Source organism: Osmerus mordax, chromosome 11, assembly GCF_038355195.1.
Source record: "Osmerus mordax isolate fOsmMor3 chromosome 11, fOsmMor3.pri, whole genome shotgun sequence".
Taxonomy (NCBI): domain Eukaryota; kingdom Metazoa; phylum Chordata; class Actinopteri; order Osmeriformes; family Osmeridae; genus Osmerus; species Osmerus mordax.
In genome coordinates this window covers 16,094,619-16,113,037 of record NC_090060.1, presented here as the reverse complement: position 1 = coordinate 16,113,037, position 18,419 = coordinate 16,094,619, and the positions used below count along the sequence as shown (strand labels likewise).

Genomic DNA, 18,419 nt, shown 5'->3' with positions numbered 1-18,419 from the left:
GGAGGGACAGAACTGCCTTGATGCTTTCGGCAATGCCTTTTCAAGACCAACAATAAAAGAGGATATAAATCCAGTGTGTTTCTCCCCCCGTTTCATCTGTGTGTTTCTCCCCCCGTTTCCTCTGTGTGTTTCTCACTCCTCCTCCTCCTCCCCCTCAGTCCTTCTGTCAGAGCCAGGTGCTGGATGGTAGAGATGTCTGCTACACTGGAACCTGGTAGGATCGGTTCTACTGTGGAACCTGGTAGGATCTGTTCTACTGTGGAACCTGGTAGAGATGACTGTTACACTGGAACCTGGTAGGATCTGTTCTACTGTGGAACCTGGTAGAGATGACTGTTACACTGGAACCTGGTAGGATCTGTTCTACTGTGGAACCTGGTAGAGATGTCTGCTACACTGGAACCTGGTAGGATCTGTTCTACTGTGGAACCTGGTAGAGATGTCTGCTACACTGGAACCTGGTAGGATCTGTTCTACTGTGGAACCTGGTAGAGATGTCTGCTACACTGGAACCTGGTAGGATCTGTTCTACTGTGGAACCTGGTAGAGATGTCTGCTACACTGGAACCTGGTAGGATCTGTTCTACTGTGGAACCTGGTAGAGATGTCTGCTACACTTGAACCTGGTAGGAGGTGAGCTGCTGGGTGGAGGGTAGATGTCTGGAGTGAGCGCACCATATCGCGTATACCGGCCGGCTGGATTCCCATCTGTGAAGATGAAGCTGAAGAGTTAAACGGAGGGAGCTACTATGAAGTCTTGAGACCAGTCCGAGCTGTGGAAATTCATAGGTGTGACCTAGCTTTCACACCAAAATCTCCTGATCCGGATTGAGTCTATTAGACACACACACACTCACGCACAAAGAGACACTTACACACACAAAGAGGCACTCACAGAAGGCACAGTCAATCACAAAAGCCTAGTTTATTTTCCCCTGGGTATTTGTTGTTGTCTGTCTGAGATGAAAGCACATGTGACAGGCCTCTTGCCCTCTCCACGGTTTAAGAAAAGCCATGAAATTCCATCCTTATAAAATGGCTCTGTTGCTCTGACGCAACCATGTCTTAAGCTGACACAACTACACCTTGAACACAACTACACCTTGAACACAACTACACCTTAAACTGTTGTGTGGAACACTGGAGACATTTAAACTTGATTTGGAATTAACATAGTAAACACTGTACATGTTCAATTTATGTATATATTTATGTGTTTAAATATATATGGGAATATACTGTGATGTGTAAATGTGTTTCACTGTAGCAAAGCTGAGTCTACTGTCAGTTACTGTGGAACCTGGTAGGACATGTTCTACTGTGGAACCTGGTAAGATCTGTTGTACTGTGGAACCTGGTAAGATCTGTTCTACTGTGGAACCTAAGATCTGTTCAACTGTGGAACCTGGTAGGATCTGTTCTACTGTGGAAGCTTGTAAAGAGGTCTGCTACACTGGAACCTGGTAGGATCTGTTATACTGTGGAACCTTGTAGAGATGTCTGCTACACTGGAACCTGGTAGGATCTGTTATACTGTGAAACCTTGTAGAGAGGTCTGCTACACTGGAACCTAGTAGGATCTGTTCTACTGTGGAACCTTGTAGAGAGGTCTGCTACACTGGAACCTAGTAGGATCTGTTCTACTGTGGAACCTTGTAGAGAGGTCTGCTACACTGGAACCTGGTAGAGATGTCTGCTACACTGGAACCTGGTAGGAGGTGAGCTGCTGTGTGAATCAAGCCTGAAGGGAGACATGCTCACTGGACCACACCTCCTCCTGTCGTGAGCCTGGAAAACCCAGAATGACAGGCTCCAGGCTGCTGCAGTCACTTCTTATAAACCCTGTGTGAATGTGGATGAATGTGAACATGTGTCCCTCCATTCCAGGCTGGAAGTAATGAGACCATTGCCCCTAGGGGTTATGGATTAGTTAGAATGACAAATCAGAGATGCAGCACAAAATAGTGTGTGTGTGTGTGTGATAGAAAATGTTCCATTTGCTGTATGCATTAGGATAGATGTTCCATTAAGAAAGAGTGAACGGAAAGAAAAAAGGAAAGGGAGGGAGAGGGCAGACTTGGAGAGAGAAGAATATTGGCACAGAGAAGAGAATTGGACACGAGGAAATGAGCAAAGTTAGAGAGAAGGATGAGGACGGAGTAAGTCTTGAGGTTTAGAGAGAGGAGGGATGGGGTGGGGAGGCTGAGGGGAAGATGGGGTGGGGAGGCTGAGGGGAAGATGGGGTGGGGAGGCTGAGGGGAGAATGGGGTGGGGAGGCTGAGGGGAAGATGGGGTAGGGAGGCTGCAGGGGGAAGATGGGGTAGGGAGGCTGAGGGGAAGATGGGGTGGGGAGGCTGAGGGGAAGATGGGGTGGGGAGGCTGAGGGGAAGATGGGGTGGGGAGGCTGAGGGGAAGATGGGGTGGGGAGGCTGAGGGGAAGATGGGGTGGGGAGGCTGAGGGGAGAATGGGGTGGGGAGGCTGAGGGGAAGATGGGGTAGGGAGGCTGCAGAGGGAAGATGGGGTAGGGAGGCTGAGGGGAAGATGGGGTGGGGAGGCTGAGGGGAAGATGGGGTGGGGAGGCTGAGGGGAAGATGGGGTGGGGAGGCTGCAGAGGGAAGATGGGGTGGGGAGGCTGAGGGGAAGATGGGGTAGGGAGGCTGAGGGGAAGATGGGGTAGGGAGGCTGCAGAGGGAAGATGGGGTAGGGAGGCTGAGGGGAAGATGGGGTAGGGAGGCTGCAGAGGGAAGATGGGGTGGGGAGGCTGAGGGGAAGATGGGGTAGGGAGGCTGAGGGGAAGATGGGGTAGGGAGGCTGCAGAGGGAAGATGGGGTAGGGAGGCTGAGGGGAAGATGGGGTAGGGAGGCTGCAGAGGGAAGATGGGGTGGGGAGGCTGAGGGGAAGATGGGGTGGGGAGGCTGCAGAGGGAAGATGGGGTAGGGAGGCTGAGGGGAAGATGGGGTGGGGAGGCTGAGGGGAGAATGGGGTGGGGAGGCTGAGGGGAAGATGGGGTGGGGAGGCTGAGGGGAAGATGGGGTAGGGAGGCTGAGGGGAAGATGGGGTGGGGAGGCTGAGGGGAAGATGGGGTGGGGAGGCTGAGGGGAAGATGGGGTAGGGAGGCTGAGGGGAAGATGGGGTGGGGAGGCTGAGGGGAGAATGGGGTAGGGAGGCTGAGGGGAAGATGGGGTGGGGAGGCTGAGGGGAAGATGGGGTGGGGAGGCTGAGGGGAAGATGGGGTAGGGAGGCTGCAGAGGGAAGAGGGGGTGGGGAGGCTGAGGGGAAGATGGGGTAGGGAGGCTGAGGGGAAGATGGGGTGGGGAGGCTGAGGGGAAGATGGGGTGGGGAGGCTGAGGGGAGAATGGGGTGGGGAGGCTGAGGGGAAGATGGGGTGGGGAGGCTGAGGGGAAGATGGGGTGGGGAGGCTGCAGAGGGAAGATGGGGTAGGGAGGCTGAGGGGAAGATGGGGTAGGGAGGCTGCAGAGGGAAGATGGGGTAGGGAGGCTGAGGGGAAGATGGGGTGGGGAGGCTGCAGAGGGAAGATGGGGTGGGGAGGCTGAGGGGAAGATGGGGTAGGGAGGCTGAGGGGAAGATGGGGTGGGGAGGCTCAGGGGAAGATGGGGTGGGGAGGCTGAGGGGAAGATGGGGTAGGGAGGCTGAGGGGAAGATGGGGTGGGGAGGCTGAGGGGAGAATGGGGTAGGGAGGCTGAGGGGAAGATGGGGTGGGGAGGCTGAGGGGAAGATGGGGTGGGGAGGCTGAGGGGAAGATGGGGTAGGGAGGCTGCAGAGGGAAGAGGGGGTGGGGAGGCTGAGGGGAAGATGGGGTAGGGAGGCTGAGGGGAAGATGGGGTGGGGAGGCTGAGGGGAAGATGGGGTGGGGAGGCTGAGGGGAGAATGGGGTGGGGAGGCTGAGGGGAAGATGGGGTGGGGAGGCTGAGGGGAAGATGGGGTGGGGAGGCTGCAGAGGGAAGATGGGGTAGGGAGGCTGAGGGGAAGATGGGGTAGGGAGGCTGCAGAGGGAAGATGGGGTAGGGAGGCTGAGGGGAAGATGGGGTGGGGAGGCTGCAGAGGGAAGATGGGGTGGGGAGGCTGAGGGGAAGATGGGGTAGGGAGGCTGAGGGGAAGATGGGGTGGGGAGGCTGAGGGGAAGATGGGGTGGGGAGGCTGAGGGGAAGATGGGGTGGGGAGGCTGAGGGGAAGATGGGGTGGGGAGGCTGCAGAGGGAAGATGGGGTGGGGAGGCTGAGGGGAAGATGGGGTGGGGAGGCTGCAGAGGGAAGATGGGGTGGGGAGGCTGCAGAGGGAAGATGGGGTGGGGAGGCTGAGGGGAAGATGGGGTGGGGAGGCTGAGGGGAAGATGGGGTGGGGAGGCTGAGGGGAAGATGGGGTGGGGAGGCTGCAGAGGGAAGATGGGGTGGGGAGGCTGAGGGGAAGATGGGGTGGGGAGGCTGAGGGGAAGATGGGGTGGGGAGGCTGAGGGGAAGAGGGGGTGGGGAGGCTGCAGAGGGAAGAGGGAGAGGCAGAGAGTATTCAATGTAATGGAATATTGAAGATCCCCAGAGGTGAAGGATTAAACACCTCTAATATGATGGAGAGATGTGAGTGTTGAGAGAGAGGAAGGAGAGTAGAGTGAGACAGAACAAAGGTGCAAAAGGCTGAGCGAGCGTGTGTGCACGTGCGCGAGTGATGGTTTAGCGGATTGAAGAACTGCTCAAAAGCCTCATTTTGCTCCATCTCGGAGTAAATGGGAATTGCTTGTCAGTAACGACCTGGGTTAGTGTGTGTGTGTGATGGAAGTAAATGGGAAATGCTTGTACATGATAGCCCTCCATTAGTGTGTGTGAGGTCCATGGGGAGCCAAGGAGCCCTAATGACTAAATCCCAACAGGGGCTTTTAACCATATCTCTGCTGAACCAGACTCCAATATCTCAGTCTCCTGCTGTCACATAGACGCTGCTGTATTGCAGACCTGCAGTGGAAGCACTCTTTAAGCAGGATGTGTTCTCTTTATCATTTAGGGGGAGTCAGGTAGCTGAGCGGTTAGAGAATCGGGCTAGTAATCAGAAGGTCGCTGATTCGATTCCCGGCCGCGCTAAATGACGTTGTGTCCTTGGGCAAGGCACTTCACCCTACTTGCCTCGGGGGGAATGTCCCTGTACTTACTGTAAGTCGCTCTGGATAAGAGTGTCTGCTAAATGACTAAATGTAATGTAAATGATTAATGAATTAAAAAAACACACATAAGTAAAACACAGATTCGGTTAAAGAACCACACAGAGACAGCAGGGTTGGCGCTGATGTTTTACTAGAAAAAGAAAACCAAACCTAAACCAAAGTAAGAGTGGTGCCAAGGTAAGCTGAGGAGGTTAGTAGAGTAGACAGACACACCTGCCCCATCATCCCTGCCCCCGTCTGGGATCAGCGTAGTGCTGGAGGGACATGGAAACTGACCACAGCTGGACCTCTCTACTGGAGGGACAGAACTATGTAGAGTACACTCCAAAACTGTAATGCAACTGAAGCTGGTGAAGATATAACAATAGTTAGGTGTGAGGTTTCTGAGCTGCAGTACATGTCTGGGTTCGGGTTGCTTGGTTACAGGCTATGAAGGAAACAGGTGAGGATAGGGAGAGAGAAACCGACTAAGATCTCAGGGAGAAATTGTAGATTCTCCGCCTGTGTGTCGAGAGTTGAGGTTTCTAACAGGCGGTTGTGATGGTTTGGAGGGACTGTGGCAGAGAAGGGGAGGTGGGGGAGGGCACAGTGCAGGATGCAAAGACAAAAACAAGCTCTGGACGTCCACAAACGTTCACGACGCAGTTCAGGAGCGAAGTGAAACCGAGTGGCATACTGTAAGTATGTAGAAAAATAAAGCCTAATTTATTTTCATCAGTTTGTAATCATCTAGGTTTCGTTCCGCCTTTCTTTTCAAACTCCTTTGAGACACTGTGATCGTCTTTTGAACAAAAGTCGGTCCGAATCTCGTACACTGTTTAACGACTCGATCGGCACGGAGGACTTGGGGCTGGCGGACGAAGAAAACAAGCAAGACAACGGGGAGGCAACAACTAGTAAATGTAGACATGGAAACATCTTATGTGGTGTCAAAGTTCATCATCACTCTGAGTTGACCCTGTGTAATAAGGTGGGACAAGTGTGTATGTGTAAGTATATGTGTGTATGTATGTGTGTGTGTGTATGTGTGTGTGTGTCAGATTGACATTCAGTGGATTAGGACACAAAGACAGTGGCACATCAATACTGGCAATATCAAAACAGCCTTTTAACAGAACATATGCCATGGTCTCTCTCAACTGTGAACATTGTTCTTTTCTATATCTCTCTATAGATGTACAGATATATATTCATTTGTATTATATATAATATGTAGTTTTATAAAAAGTTTTCTTCTTAATTACAAGTGTAATTTTCTTATCCATTATTGCAATGAATCATCTAAGATGGTTAAAAAAGAGAGGTGAGTTCAGTTTTGCTACTACGCAGTTATTTACAACAATTTTAAAAAGCAAGCTTCTGATACAGCATCTTTCCCTCCTTCTCACTGGGAAAGAGCACAGTTCAGTTTCAAATGACCATCTGTTCTCCATGGTCAGGCGCCCCAACACTGTTCTCCGATAGTCCGGTGAAGCTAACCGTTCTTAGCCTAACCTCAAACAAAACAGGCTAGCGTCATAGTGAATAAGTGGTCATTTGAGATTCATACCATGATTTTTCTACAGTTATCACAGAATGTACAACTTCAACCTTTTCTCCTCTCGCTGACAAAGTGATCGTCTGTTTGTTACTTAGTGTTACTGTGATGACAATTATGGATTTTTTTAACTACTCTTTATTTATACAAACCCATGTGAACTCCACGGTGCCGCGTTCAGATGCCATCTTCTACAGACACCGACTGCGCTCTGAACTTAGTCGCATTATACATGAGGACAACCTACGTTGGCGTAAGAAAGCGTGTTTTTGTCACAAACAGTTCATGGCAAAGTAGCAAGTTTTGCACAGTCCGAGTTTCAAGTTTACAGTTTTCTGGTCTTCTAGGTGATTTTCCTGGTGCATTTTTTCTTCGCAGCTTGAGAATGATGATGATGAAGAGTAGACGAAGGTGATGATGATGATGTAAATGATAATGATTGGGTTTGTCTTAAAGCGTCAGTGACTGATAAGGCGTCAGAGCGACTCGACCACCAACACGGCCAATCGAGCATGTTGTTTCATCGTTCTACTGACTACAGCGTCGAAATTCTTCACCGTCATCATCTTCATTTTCACATGTCAGTTCTAGTCACTGTGCTGCTTCACCATATGTTTCCTAGTGTCAATATAGTTCTGTTCACGTTTACAGAGCTGTTACTTGAAGATCAAATGAACTGGATGTGTGATCTCATGGTCATTTTCATTCTTCATTTTGTCCCTCCTTCCTCCGTTCTTCCTGTTTTCAGATGTATGTCAGTGGTATCAGGCTGGGCGAAAGGTGTGTGTGTGTGTGTGTGTGTGGGGGGGGTGATCATGAAGCTGGATGTGTGTGTGTCTGTGTGTGTGTGTGTGATAAGGCACAGCGTGTGTTTTTGGTTTTCAGGGTAGGCCCGAGGAGATCATGGCGAGCCCCTGGTGTCTGAGGGTGTGGCCAGCGTGAACAGCCTTGGGGCAGTCGGGGCTCAACACACGGCCGTTCTCCCCCATGCTCCCTGTGATCGACAGACGGGCCTTGTTCCGCATGGCTTCTGAGAAGGACAGCTGGAGGAGAGGTGGGCAGAGGAGAGGGAAAACAAGCCGTCATTGGTCTATTTTCATTTCGATGCACAGCAGACACAAGAAAACAAGAAACGCACATGCACGTCAATGAACTCACACACGCGCACACAAAACAAAGAGGGCGAAATAACACGCGAGCACACATTCTCCCACACGCTAACATGCTTGTGTAGAGACAGTGTCCAGTGATTGTAACATTGTCTACAGAACAGGACAGGCAACAGCAATCATCCAAGCAGTCAGTCAGGGTCCAGTCTCACTACGTCTGGGTTAGACATCTGCATTTCAGAGGTGACCATGCAATTCTGGGGTCTTGGTTTGGGGAGGTGTGGATTGGTCAGGTGAGGATTTGGGGAAAGATATGAGGATAAGCCAGGGTTAGTTTCCTAGGTTTCAGAAGGGGCCAACACTTTATGAGAACACTCTACTCCATGATGTTCCTCTGAAACTACTCCAGACATCATTTGTAATCAATTTAGAAGTTTGGAAGTATGTGAGACATATTTGGTTTCATAAAAGGAAGCATGGTTGGATGCCGTACCCTATGAAGCATCCAGGACACACACAGACACACACACTGCCTGACAACCCTTGGAGCCATAATCCTGAGTTTCTGTGACTAGCGTTGCCTGACTGTCATAGTGAAACAAGAACCGATTCCTCTGAATGACGACAATGCTGTGTACTGCAGTCCAGGACCCAGCCACTATGTTGTCAATTATCCAAACTGTCAGAACTCATTAGGGAGTATAATTCACCAACTCTGGATTATGGCTTTCTAACACATCTCACACAAATCTTAACCTTTGACAGGCTACTTACAAAAGTTATTGACAGTACACCTCAGCTAAATATGTGATTTTATTCATGTTACCAAGACCAGGAAAAACCATGGCCATGTTTCCTTTCATTTCACACTTGTGTCGCTGTGTAACCGTGTCAGGAAGCAGCCATTCTCTCTAAAGTGTTGAAATGAGCTGGTTTTGACCTTTATCTATAAAGTGTCTGGGAACTAAGTGGGCAGTTATCCAGTGCGCTTAAGAGACTACAGTTTTTGAAGCAGATTCAAAAGATTGAAGGAGAGAAGCATTAACTGGAGACTTTAGTTCCGTCCGAGCCCTGGGGACGGGTGTGGCCCCTCTATGAGGGAGGGACACTATGAAGGGACAGAATGCAGGTGCCTGTACAGCTCAGAAGCCACGGACAGCATCATCATCATCATCACCATCATCATCATCATCTCCAGCCAAACACGATGGAACAAGGTCGGCCATGACACCACCTAACCCCACAGAATGATCCCGGATGAAGCGCTACACAGCAAGACAAATCAAAAACAAATCCGAAACCTAAAAATCCCCAAACGGAACAAAAACATGAAACTGAACATAGGAGAAAAAAAAGGTCCCCATGATGGGTAAACCACACAACCACAACACCGCGCCATGAATACTCATGAACAGTCGCCAACGATGGCAACAGCAACGACAACATCAGCAACATCAAGTGCACTTCACGCACCAATACTGCCTGAAGGAGACCCTAAGTCCTACCCCTAAATCTTGACCCCCTCGGAGCCGTACACGTTGTACCCCTCCCTATATGTGGCTAGATTCTGGGTGCTGGGGGAGGGGCTTGGGCAGTGGGCGGGGCTAAGGTCCACCTTCATGCGCTTGGCTTCAGCCCGTGACTTGTAGCAGAACTCCACCAGGGCCACCAGCATGGCCAGGCCCAGGCCCCCCACCAGGATGTAGAACACCCCAGCTACGTTGCTCAGGCTCAGAGCCTGGGAAGACTTGTCCTGGGGGGACGGGACGGAGAGAGAAGAGGGTTAGAGAGAGAGAAACAGACAGACAGAGAGAGACAGAGAGGAAGAGAGACAGAGAGAGACAGACAGAGACAGAGAGGAAGAGAGACAGAGAGAGAGAGGAAGAGAGAGAGAACAGAGAGAGAGAGACAGAGAGGAAGAGAGAAGACAATTATGGTCACTTTCACTTCAAGGCTAATATCTAGCAGTTTACTGTTAATTGGTAGATATTCGTCTACAGTATTAATATTATTATTACAACAGAAATACTGATACTACACACATTACTACTACATACAAACTACAATTATCTACATGTCACGATTAATATAAGTTAGGTTACAACTGGTACATTTTCAAGAGTGATTTCTTTTTTAATGATTTCATTATTTGACAATATTTTTCTCAGCAGACTTAACGATTGAGTTCTGATCCCATAGGCTCACTTAAAGAATGAAAACTAATTCTAAAAATCGTCTCCAAAGTTCTAGAACGTCTGATCTAACATTAAAGGCAGTGCTTAGAAACCAAGGTCTACGAGCTTCTTAAAGGAGCAGTAGCTCTCATTCTGAGATGCGGATACCTTTAACATTTTACGTTTGTGAATTGGTATCAGTCCAGGTATGGCTTACAGTCCTGTGGCTTACAGCCAGTCCACACCTAGCTTCTCATTATGGAGGTCTTTCAAAAGCAGACCTTCTTAATGATTTCAAAAGAGCGACAGTTACTGAGACTGCTGTTAATGTCTGTTTAACTGCCTGTCTCCCTGCCTGCCTGTCTCCCTGCCTGCCTGTCTGTCTCTCTGCCTGCCTGTCTCCCTCCCTGCCTGTCTGTCTCTCTGCCTGCCTGTCTCCCTCCCTGCCTGTCTGTATATCTGCCTGTCTGCTTGTCTCCCTGCATGCCTGCCTGTCTCCCTGTCTGCCTGTCTCCCTGCCTCCCTGCCTGCCTGTCTGGCTGTTTCCCTGCTTGCCTGTCTCCCTGCCTGCCTGTCTCCCTGTCTGCCTGCCTGCCTGTCTCCCTGTCTGCCTGCCTGCCTGTCTGCCTGTCACACAGTGCGGGTGATGAGCTACCCACTCTTCCCGTGAGACTGACCTTACTTCCAGAGTCCTTGGGTCCACACTCCCCCTTATCGTACCACCATTTGTTTTTCAGTTTGTCTAAGACGCCTGCTTCACTCAGTTTCAAAACCGCAAGGTTTACCGGGGTTCTTCGCGTGTAAAAATAACATAAATAACATCATAGGACATGTTATTTTATGTTATTAGAGTCACATACATTCACAGCTCAGTCACATGAAAAGGTACTGATCGATCCAAGTGACCCAGTATGAGTCCCACTGAGTACATGTGTGTAAGCTCGTTTGGGGGCGGGGCTAGTTCGGGGGGCGGGGCTAAGCGAGCTACAGACATATGAGTGGGACCCCCCTGTGTCACTTCAGGTAACACACCCATGCTGCCCCAGCTGTCATTTAGCAAGCAGAGGCAATTACTGTGAACGCAGGACTATTGGCGTGGCCTTGCGCTCCTACTGGGAGATGCAGGGACACCTGGGATGTGGACTTTTAAAAGAAAACACTTCAGTTTAGTGTCTTAATGCTTTTTGACGTTTTTTCCCCTTGACTTTCCTCCTGTCAGATTACTATCAGTCTCGCGCGGCCGAGCTCGCCTGCCCTTCTCCAGAGCGACCACTAGAGGGCGAATATTCCGGCTTTGACAGTAATTGCTCTCCTCTGTCTCTGTCTTTTACCTCCTTCCTCGCTCGTCTTTCCACCCTTCCCCCCCTCCCTTCCCTCGCTGCTGCGAAGGAGGAGGGAGATGGGGGGGGGGTGGAGAGGAGAGGGGGAGGTGGGTCGGCGGTCGCCGGGGAAGATGCGCGTGTTACTCCCGAACGCGGTGGAACCGCGGCCGGACAACATTGTGGGCTAACCTTGGAATCCCCGCCCCCGCTTCCACACTCTCCCTTGTCGTACCACCATTTATTTTTCAATTTGTCCAACAGGCCCTGCTCGTTGAGTTTTAACACAGCCAGGTTGACCGCATTTCTTTAAAGGGATAAAACATAGCAGATCAGAGGGATGGTAGCCAGCAGCCAATGAGAGCAGAGATGAGGGAAAGGAACAGACGAGATTAGTCGATTGGGAGGCGAAAGGTTTGGTTAGAGGAGATGCACCCCTGGTAAGCTCTCTCTCTCTCTCTTTCTCTCTTTCTCCCCCTCTCTCCCTCCCTGTGTATGTTTGACATCATGCCAGAAATGAAGCTTCAACAATGTGTGCTTGTGTGCCTCTTCTGCCCCTATGTATTTGTGTGCGTGCATGATACATCATAACTGTGTTATTTAATACGACACTATAACAGCATTGCCAGTATACACTGTGTTGAATAGCAAAGCTTCTGGTTTACAGTAAAGTGTGTTAAAACAGCTATTCCATCTGGCATATTCCAATAGCTCCTGATCTCCCTAGTCCTGCTGGTCTAGTCTGAGTCCTGCTGGTCTAGTCTGAGTCCTGCTGGTCTAGTCTGAGTCCTGCTGGTCTAGTCTGAGTCCTGCTGGTCTAGTCCCTGTGATGCTGCTAGTGCTGCTGGTCCTGGTCAAGCTGCTGGTCCAGTCCTGGTCAAGCTGCTGGTCCAGTCCTAGTCAAGCTGCTGGTCCAGTCCTGGTCAAGCTGCTGGTCCAGTCCTGGTCAAGCTGCTGGTCCAGTCCTAGTCAAGCTGCTGGTCCAGTCCTGGTCAAGCTGCTGGTCCAGTCCTGGTCAAGCTGCTGGTCCAGTCCTAGTCAAGCTGCTGGTCCAGTCCTGGTCAAGCTGCTGGTCCAGTCCTAGTCAAGCTGCTGGTCCAGTCCTGGTCAAGCTGCTGGTCCAGTCCTAGTCAAGCTGCTGGTCCAGTCCTGGTCAAGCTGCTGGTCCAGTCCTGGTCAAGCTGCTGGTCCAGTCCTGGTCCCCTGCAAGTTCAGTTCGCACCCCTGAAGTGGAATGACCTCTAAATATGGACTGGGAACAGAGAGCTCTAAAATAACACACTCATGCTGGGTGTGGGTGTGTGTGTGCAGTGGAGGGGGGGATGGAGGGGCAAAGGGTACTTATTCAACTAAGTTTTGTACCGTAAAGGTATTACAGTAGATATAATGTTGCAGTTTCATACACAGCAGTAGTCATTGACAGCATTCCATTTGTCTATTCCTGTAAATATCCCCTACCCCCCGACCTCTTTCTCTCCTCTCTCACTTCCTCTCTCGTTAACTCCGCTCTCTCCCCACGCCTGTTTTTTTCTCTCCCTCCTGTCTTTCTCTGAAACATCCTATAATCAGTCGGGTTCTTCTCATCTTCCCTGCGTGACTTTTCCTCTGGCTGTGTGATTGTGTGAGTGTGTGAATGTGTGTGTGTGTGAGTGTGTGTGTGTGTGTATGAGTGTGTGTGTGTTTTGGAGAGTGGCATCCCATGAAGCGTGCTATGGGTAACCCAGCACCACTCTGGAAAGATCTTCCCTGCATGGCATGTTCTGTTCTGTTCAGGATATGCATGTCTCCTGTTTAGCTCCGATGACGAAGGAAGAGTTCCTTCGTTTGTAGAGGGTGAGAGAGAGAGACGCCCCCTGCCGCAGACACAGGAGGAAAGCACCTGGTCTTCAGCCCACTAAACCACTAGCACACCCGGAGAGAGAGAGAGAGTTTCTCCAGGGTAAACGCAAGCCATGAAGAGTCTCACACACATGCATGAGCAGCATAGAAGAAGACTGGCCATATCAGGATCATTATACTCATAGCATTAAGGCTCATACTGTCATACTATAATGATCAATTTGTACTAATACTATGTTCATCATTTTTATCTTTATCCTAAACATCATCATCATCATCAACAACATCATCATCATTATGATCTCAGATTAGCCATGGGCAGGGGCGGCCTCGTCAAACGTGCACACTCCCGGCCACGTGCACGCTCCCAGCAGGTCTTCCAGTGATAAGGGGAAGGCAGGGACAGTGGTCGATAGTCTCAGGAATGTGGGCGGGGCCAGTGGAGAGCTATCGCCCCACTGTCTGTCAATTCTCCATAGGAAGAGGGAAACCACTCGTCTAGGAGGAACCTCAGTAGGGGGTCCTCGTGGTGGGGAACATCTTAGCGGGACGCACAGGGGGAAGTTAGAGAGCAGGAAGTGTGGTCTGCTGAAGGTAGACTGCTTCTCTGCCAGGAATAAGGCATGACGGAGAGACAGACAGAGAGAGAGAGACCTCTCTCTCTGTCAGTCTCTCACTCTCAGACACACACTCTCAGTCGGAAATGTAATAACTGTGGGCTTAATTTGTTCAGACTCCAATTTCTGTTGAGTCATTTGGTTGTCATTTGGTAGAGGTGATTAGGCTTTGGCAAATTGATCCGGTGATAATTGGATTCATTCGATTCATATTTGAGTCAGATTGAAGAGTTATGGAATCAGTTGCTCTGTGTTTATTTTATTTTCCCCCCATTGGTAAGGCCCCTCTATTTCCTGGTGCCTACTTCCTGTTTCCTGTGTGTCTATAAATTCCCCCACAGGCTTGTGGTCATGGAAACGTCTTGACGCTCCGCCCCTTGCCATGGAACATTGATTGAATACAACTTTGTGCAGAACAAGCTATCATCATCATCATCATCATCAGAATGGGGGGGTGAGGGGACAAGACAGCCAGACGGATGAACAGTGTTACCTGCTAGGTGACCCTGTGAAGAGAGAGAGTGAGTGAAAGTACAACAGAGAGAAAGGGGTCACCAAGACAACAGCAACACACTGGGATGGAGCTGACAGCCTCGACATGGAGGAGAGAGGGGGAGGGACAGACAGAGGGAGAGAGAGAGAGATGAGAGGAGGGAGAGAGAAAGAGAGAGAGAGGAGGGAGGGAGAAAGAGAGAGAGAGAGAGGAGAGAGGAGGGAGAGAGAAAGAGAGGAGAGAGGAGGGAGGGAGAAAGAGAGAGAGGGAGAGGAGAGAGGTAGAGGAGAGAGAAAGAGAGAGAGAGGTAGAGGAGAGAGGAGGGAGAGATAGAGATAGGAAAAAGACAGATGGAAAATGGTTGCCCAAACACCAACACACACACACACAGGTAGCCCCTCAGCCAGGCACACCAGGGTAGGTGGAATACTATAACAACAGTTGAGTATGGAGGTACCACGCCCATTGTTACATTACTCCACCCACCTTAGCTGTGAGCCCTTGGGCGTGGCTATGCCGTAGCCCTTGGAGTCCAGGTTGCCCCCGACTTTCATGGTGTCGCAGGGCTTGCGCTGCTCCGTGTACTCGTTCATGGTGGACTCCAGCAGGAAGGCGTACTTCCCCTTGGACTTCCTGACGCGAGCCACGCCCTCCGACGTGCGCTTGGTGAAGACTGTTGGCTCGGCCGACTTCATGTAGGACCACATCTTCTCGTACACGGCGATCTTAGAGCGCTGGGGGCGGAGAGGGGAGGGTTGGGGCAAGTGGGGAGGCGGGAATGGGAGATGGTGGTGGAAATGAGAAGTGAGCGGAGGGGGAGGAGAGTTAGACTGTGGGAAAGAGAGAGCAGTGTTCCACTAAAGAACTGTCTGTGAACATGTCTGCTGGACTGTTTGACCTTGGTGCACTGCTGCAGTGTGTGTGTGTGTATCAGTGTGTGTGCATGTAGAGTGTGAGTATGTGTGCGTGTGTGTGAGGAGGAGGATGCGGGTTGGAGTGTAGTGAAGAATGAAAATAACAAGCAGGGTAACAAACTGCCCTTCCCCACAAGTGTTTAATTATTCCCTCTCTCTTTTTCTCCTCTCTGGGATAAGGATTTCTTCGGTTTCTGGGCTTAGAGGTGCACTACATCTTGGTCAATGAACTTGTCCGAAAGAGAAGTGTGTGTTTGTGTGTGTGTGTGCCCATGGCGTGCGTCTGTGTGTCTGGCTTGGAACCACTGGGGCGTGACGGACACCTATCCCATAATAATGTCAGTCACGTCCATCCTGACCAGAGGTCCAATCAGCTGCTCCTCCCTCTCCCTCTCCCTCTCCCTCTCCCTCTCCCTCTCCCCCTCCCTCTCCCTCTCCCTCTCCCTCTCCCTCTCCCCCTCCCCCTCCCCCTCCCCCTCCACCTCCACCTCCCCCCCCCCCCCTCTCTCTGTCTCTCCCTCCCTCCCTCCCTCTCTCCTCCAGGACGAGGGAGACAATCCGAGACTCCCTCGTCTTCCCAGAGTGCTTGATATTGAAACTAGAGAGTGAATCACCTTCAGGGTTTAAGAATCTCCCGGAAGACAAACTAGAACTTAGACAGAGATCACGCACACACAGAACCACACAGTCACACACACAGTAACACACAGTCACACAGTCACACACAGTAACACACAGTCACACACAGTCACGCACACACACATACCATAACACCGTCAGCCACACAGATACACACTGCTGTAAGTCACCTTTAAGCTTTCAGAATCTCCCAACAAACAAATGATGAGAAAGCCTGAGATTTACATGACAAACACACACAAATATGCACACATACACACACACGCACACACACTCAGATAATTAATGGAGGTAAACCCCCTATCAGCTGTGGAAGAGTAAATTGCTTTTTCACCCTCCACAGCTTTCTGCTGCTCGTTATGTTGATGATGGGAGAGCCAGTCACAGATGCACTCACTCTCTGCTACACACACACACACACACACACACACACACAGGCGTGCACACACACACATCACCCCAAAACACACACACACAGACGTACACACACACACACAGGCGTGCACACACACACAAATCACCCCAAAACACACACACAGGCGTGCACACACACGCACACAAATCACCACAAAACACACACAATCACACAAAACACACATGCACAACACAGGGACACACATAAATCACACAGAGCAGATGCAAGCCCATAACACACATAGTCTATGGGTGCATCTGTGCACATAAGCCCAGATGTGTGTGAGCATAACTCATGCCAGTCTCAGGGTCACTTAATGTTGCCTGTGTAAAGAACATATATATTTATGAGATGACTGTGAGAGGCGTGTTTGAATGAGAGACATGCGTGTGGGGGCGTGTGAGGCATGTGTGTGTGCTTGTACAGTAGAGTGCCTGTTTGTGTGTGGGTGTGAGTGTGTGTGCATGTAGAGTGTGTGTGTAGAGTGTGAGTGTGTGTGGGTGTGTGTGGATGTTGAGTGTGTGTGGGTGCATGTAGAGTGTGTGTGTAGAGTGTGCGTGAGTGTGTGTCCATGTACAGTGTGTGTCAGTGTGTGTGTGTGTAGAGTGTGTGTGTGTGTGTGAGTGTGTGTGCATGTAGAGTGTGTGAGTGCGGCTCTCACCCTGAAGAACTCCTTGGTGGATCCTGAGTCCAGGGTGCCGTAGGCGATCTCCGTCTGCTTGGCCAGGTCCTCGGCGCTCTCGATGGGAGACACCATCCTCTCCACTGTGAGGAAGGCAGCCAGGTTGGCCGTGTAGGACGAGATGATAATCAGGGTGAAGAACCACCACACTCCCCCCACGATACGCCCCGACAACGACCTGAGGAAGAGGGGGGTTGTGGGGGGGGGGGGGAGGAGGGGGTGATTGCGGGCAGAGGGGTGGAGGGAAAGAAGAAAAAGAGAGAAAAGGTTAGTGGTTAGTGACATGGTGGAGAGAGGCAAACCAGGAAGAGGAAGACGAGGCTAACTGAGCTGCTTCCTGGAAAATGAAATAAAGCAGGGTGGTGAACACCAGGTTTGAAACCGTCAAGCTTTATTGGCACATTAACATTTAGTCATTTAGCAGATGCTCTTATCCAGAACGACTTACAGTAAGTACAGGGACATTCCCCCGAGGCAAGTAGGGTGAAGTGCCTTGCCCAAGGACACAACGTAATTTTGCACGGCCGGGAATCGAACTGGCAACCTTCAGATTACTAGCCCGATTCCCTAACCGCTCAGCCACCTAACTGGCACGTCGCGAGCACGACAGCACTGCCAAAGCAATTAACGCCCCTTTGCCAAAACCGATTCAGCCGCTTCCGACGACAAAATAGGCAGCAGCTCTTCTATCAGTCTGCCCTCGTTCTCTTCCTCCCTTCGCTTCTCTCCCTTCGCTTCTCTCCCTTCGCTTCCCTCCCTTCGCTTCTCTCCCTTCGCTTCCCTCCCTTCGCTTCTCTCCCTTCGCTTCTCTCCCTTCGCTTCCCTCCCTTCGCTTCTCTCCCTTCGCTTCCCTCCCTTCGCTTCTCTCCCTTCGCTTCTCTCCCTTCGCTTCTCTCCCTTCGCGTCTCTCCCTTCGCTTCTCTCCCTTCGCGTCTCTCCCTTCGCTTCTCTCCCTTCGTGTCTCTCCCTTCGCTTCTCTCCCTTCGCTTCTCTCCCTTCGCTTCTCTCCCTTCGCTTACCCTCCTTCGCTTCTCTCCCTTCGCGTCTCTCCCTTCACTTCTCTCCCTTCGCGTCTCTCCCTTCGCTTCTCTCCCTTCGCTTCTCTCCCTTCGCGTCTCTCCCTTCGCTTCTCTCCCTTCGCGTCTCTCCCTTCGCTTCTCTCCCTTCGCTTCTCTCCCTTCGCTTCTCTCCCTTCGCTTCCCTCCCTTCGCTTCCCTCCCTTCGCTTCCCTCCCTTCGCTTCCCTTCCTCGCTCTCTTCTCTCCGAGAGGGAACACCTGATGGACGACGGGGTTTTTGTTTGAAATGAGAGAACGAGGAGGAGAAATGGAGAGACTCGGGAGAGCGAGAAAGAAAGGGAAGGATGGATGGAATGAAAGGAGGAAAGGCCCTGTGATTTCTCCTCTGAGGGAAGCACACTACCTTGTTGAAGGCAGGGGGGGAGGGGAGGGGTTATAGAGAAACAAAGGCGGGAAGACAACAGTTGCTTTTCAAATCAGCCAGACGCTCTCA

The 18,419-nt window shown here is 51.0% G+C and overlaps 1 protein-coding gene across 1 annotated transcript; it reads right to left on the bottom strand.

Moving 5' to 3' along the window:
* Positions 1-9,323: 9,323 nt before the first annotated feature.
* On the bottom strand, positions 9,324-17,373 carry gria4a (glutamate receptor, ionotropic, AMPA 4a). The gene is made up of 5 exons (XM_067245680.1): positions 17,357-17,373; positions 16,888-17,086; positions 14,745-14,992; positions 11,502-11,616; positions 9,324-9,569 (listed from the first exon to the last, which is right to left on the bottom strand). Exons 1-5 carry the CDS (start codon positions 17,371-17,373, stop codon positions 9,324-9,326), a joined length of 825 nt encoding a protein of 274 aa, XP_067101781.1.
* Between the last annotated feature and the right edge of the window lie 1,046 nt (positions 17,374-18,419).

Excerpts from the sequence above, each read along its gene's own strand:
- gria4a (XM_067245680.1), bottom strand. Across the intron at positions 11,617-14,744 it reads CCCAAGGGCTCACAGCTAAG|AAATGCGGTCAACCTGGCTG; the intron begins GTGGGTGGAGTA and ends ATCCCTTTAAAG. Across the intron at positions 9,570-11,501 it reads GCGGGGGCGGGGATTCCAAG|GACAAGTCTTCCCAGGCTCT; the intron begins GTTAGCCCACAA and ends CCGTCCCCCCAG.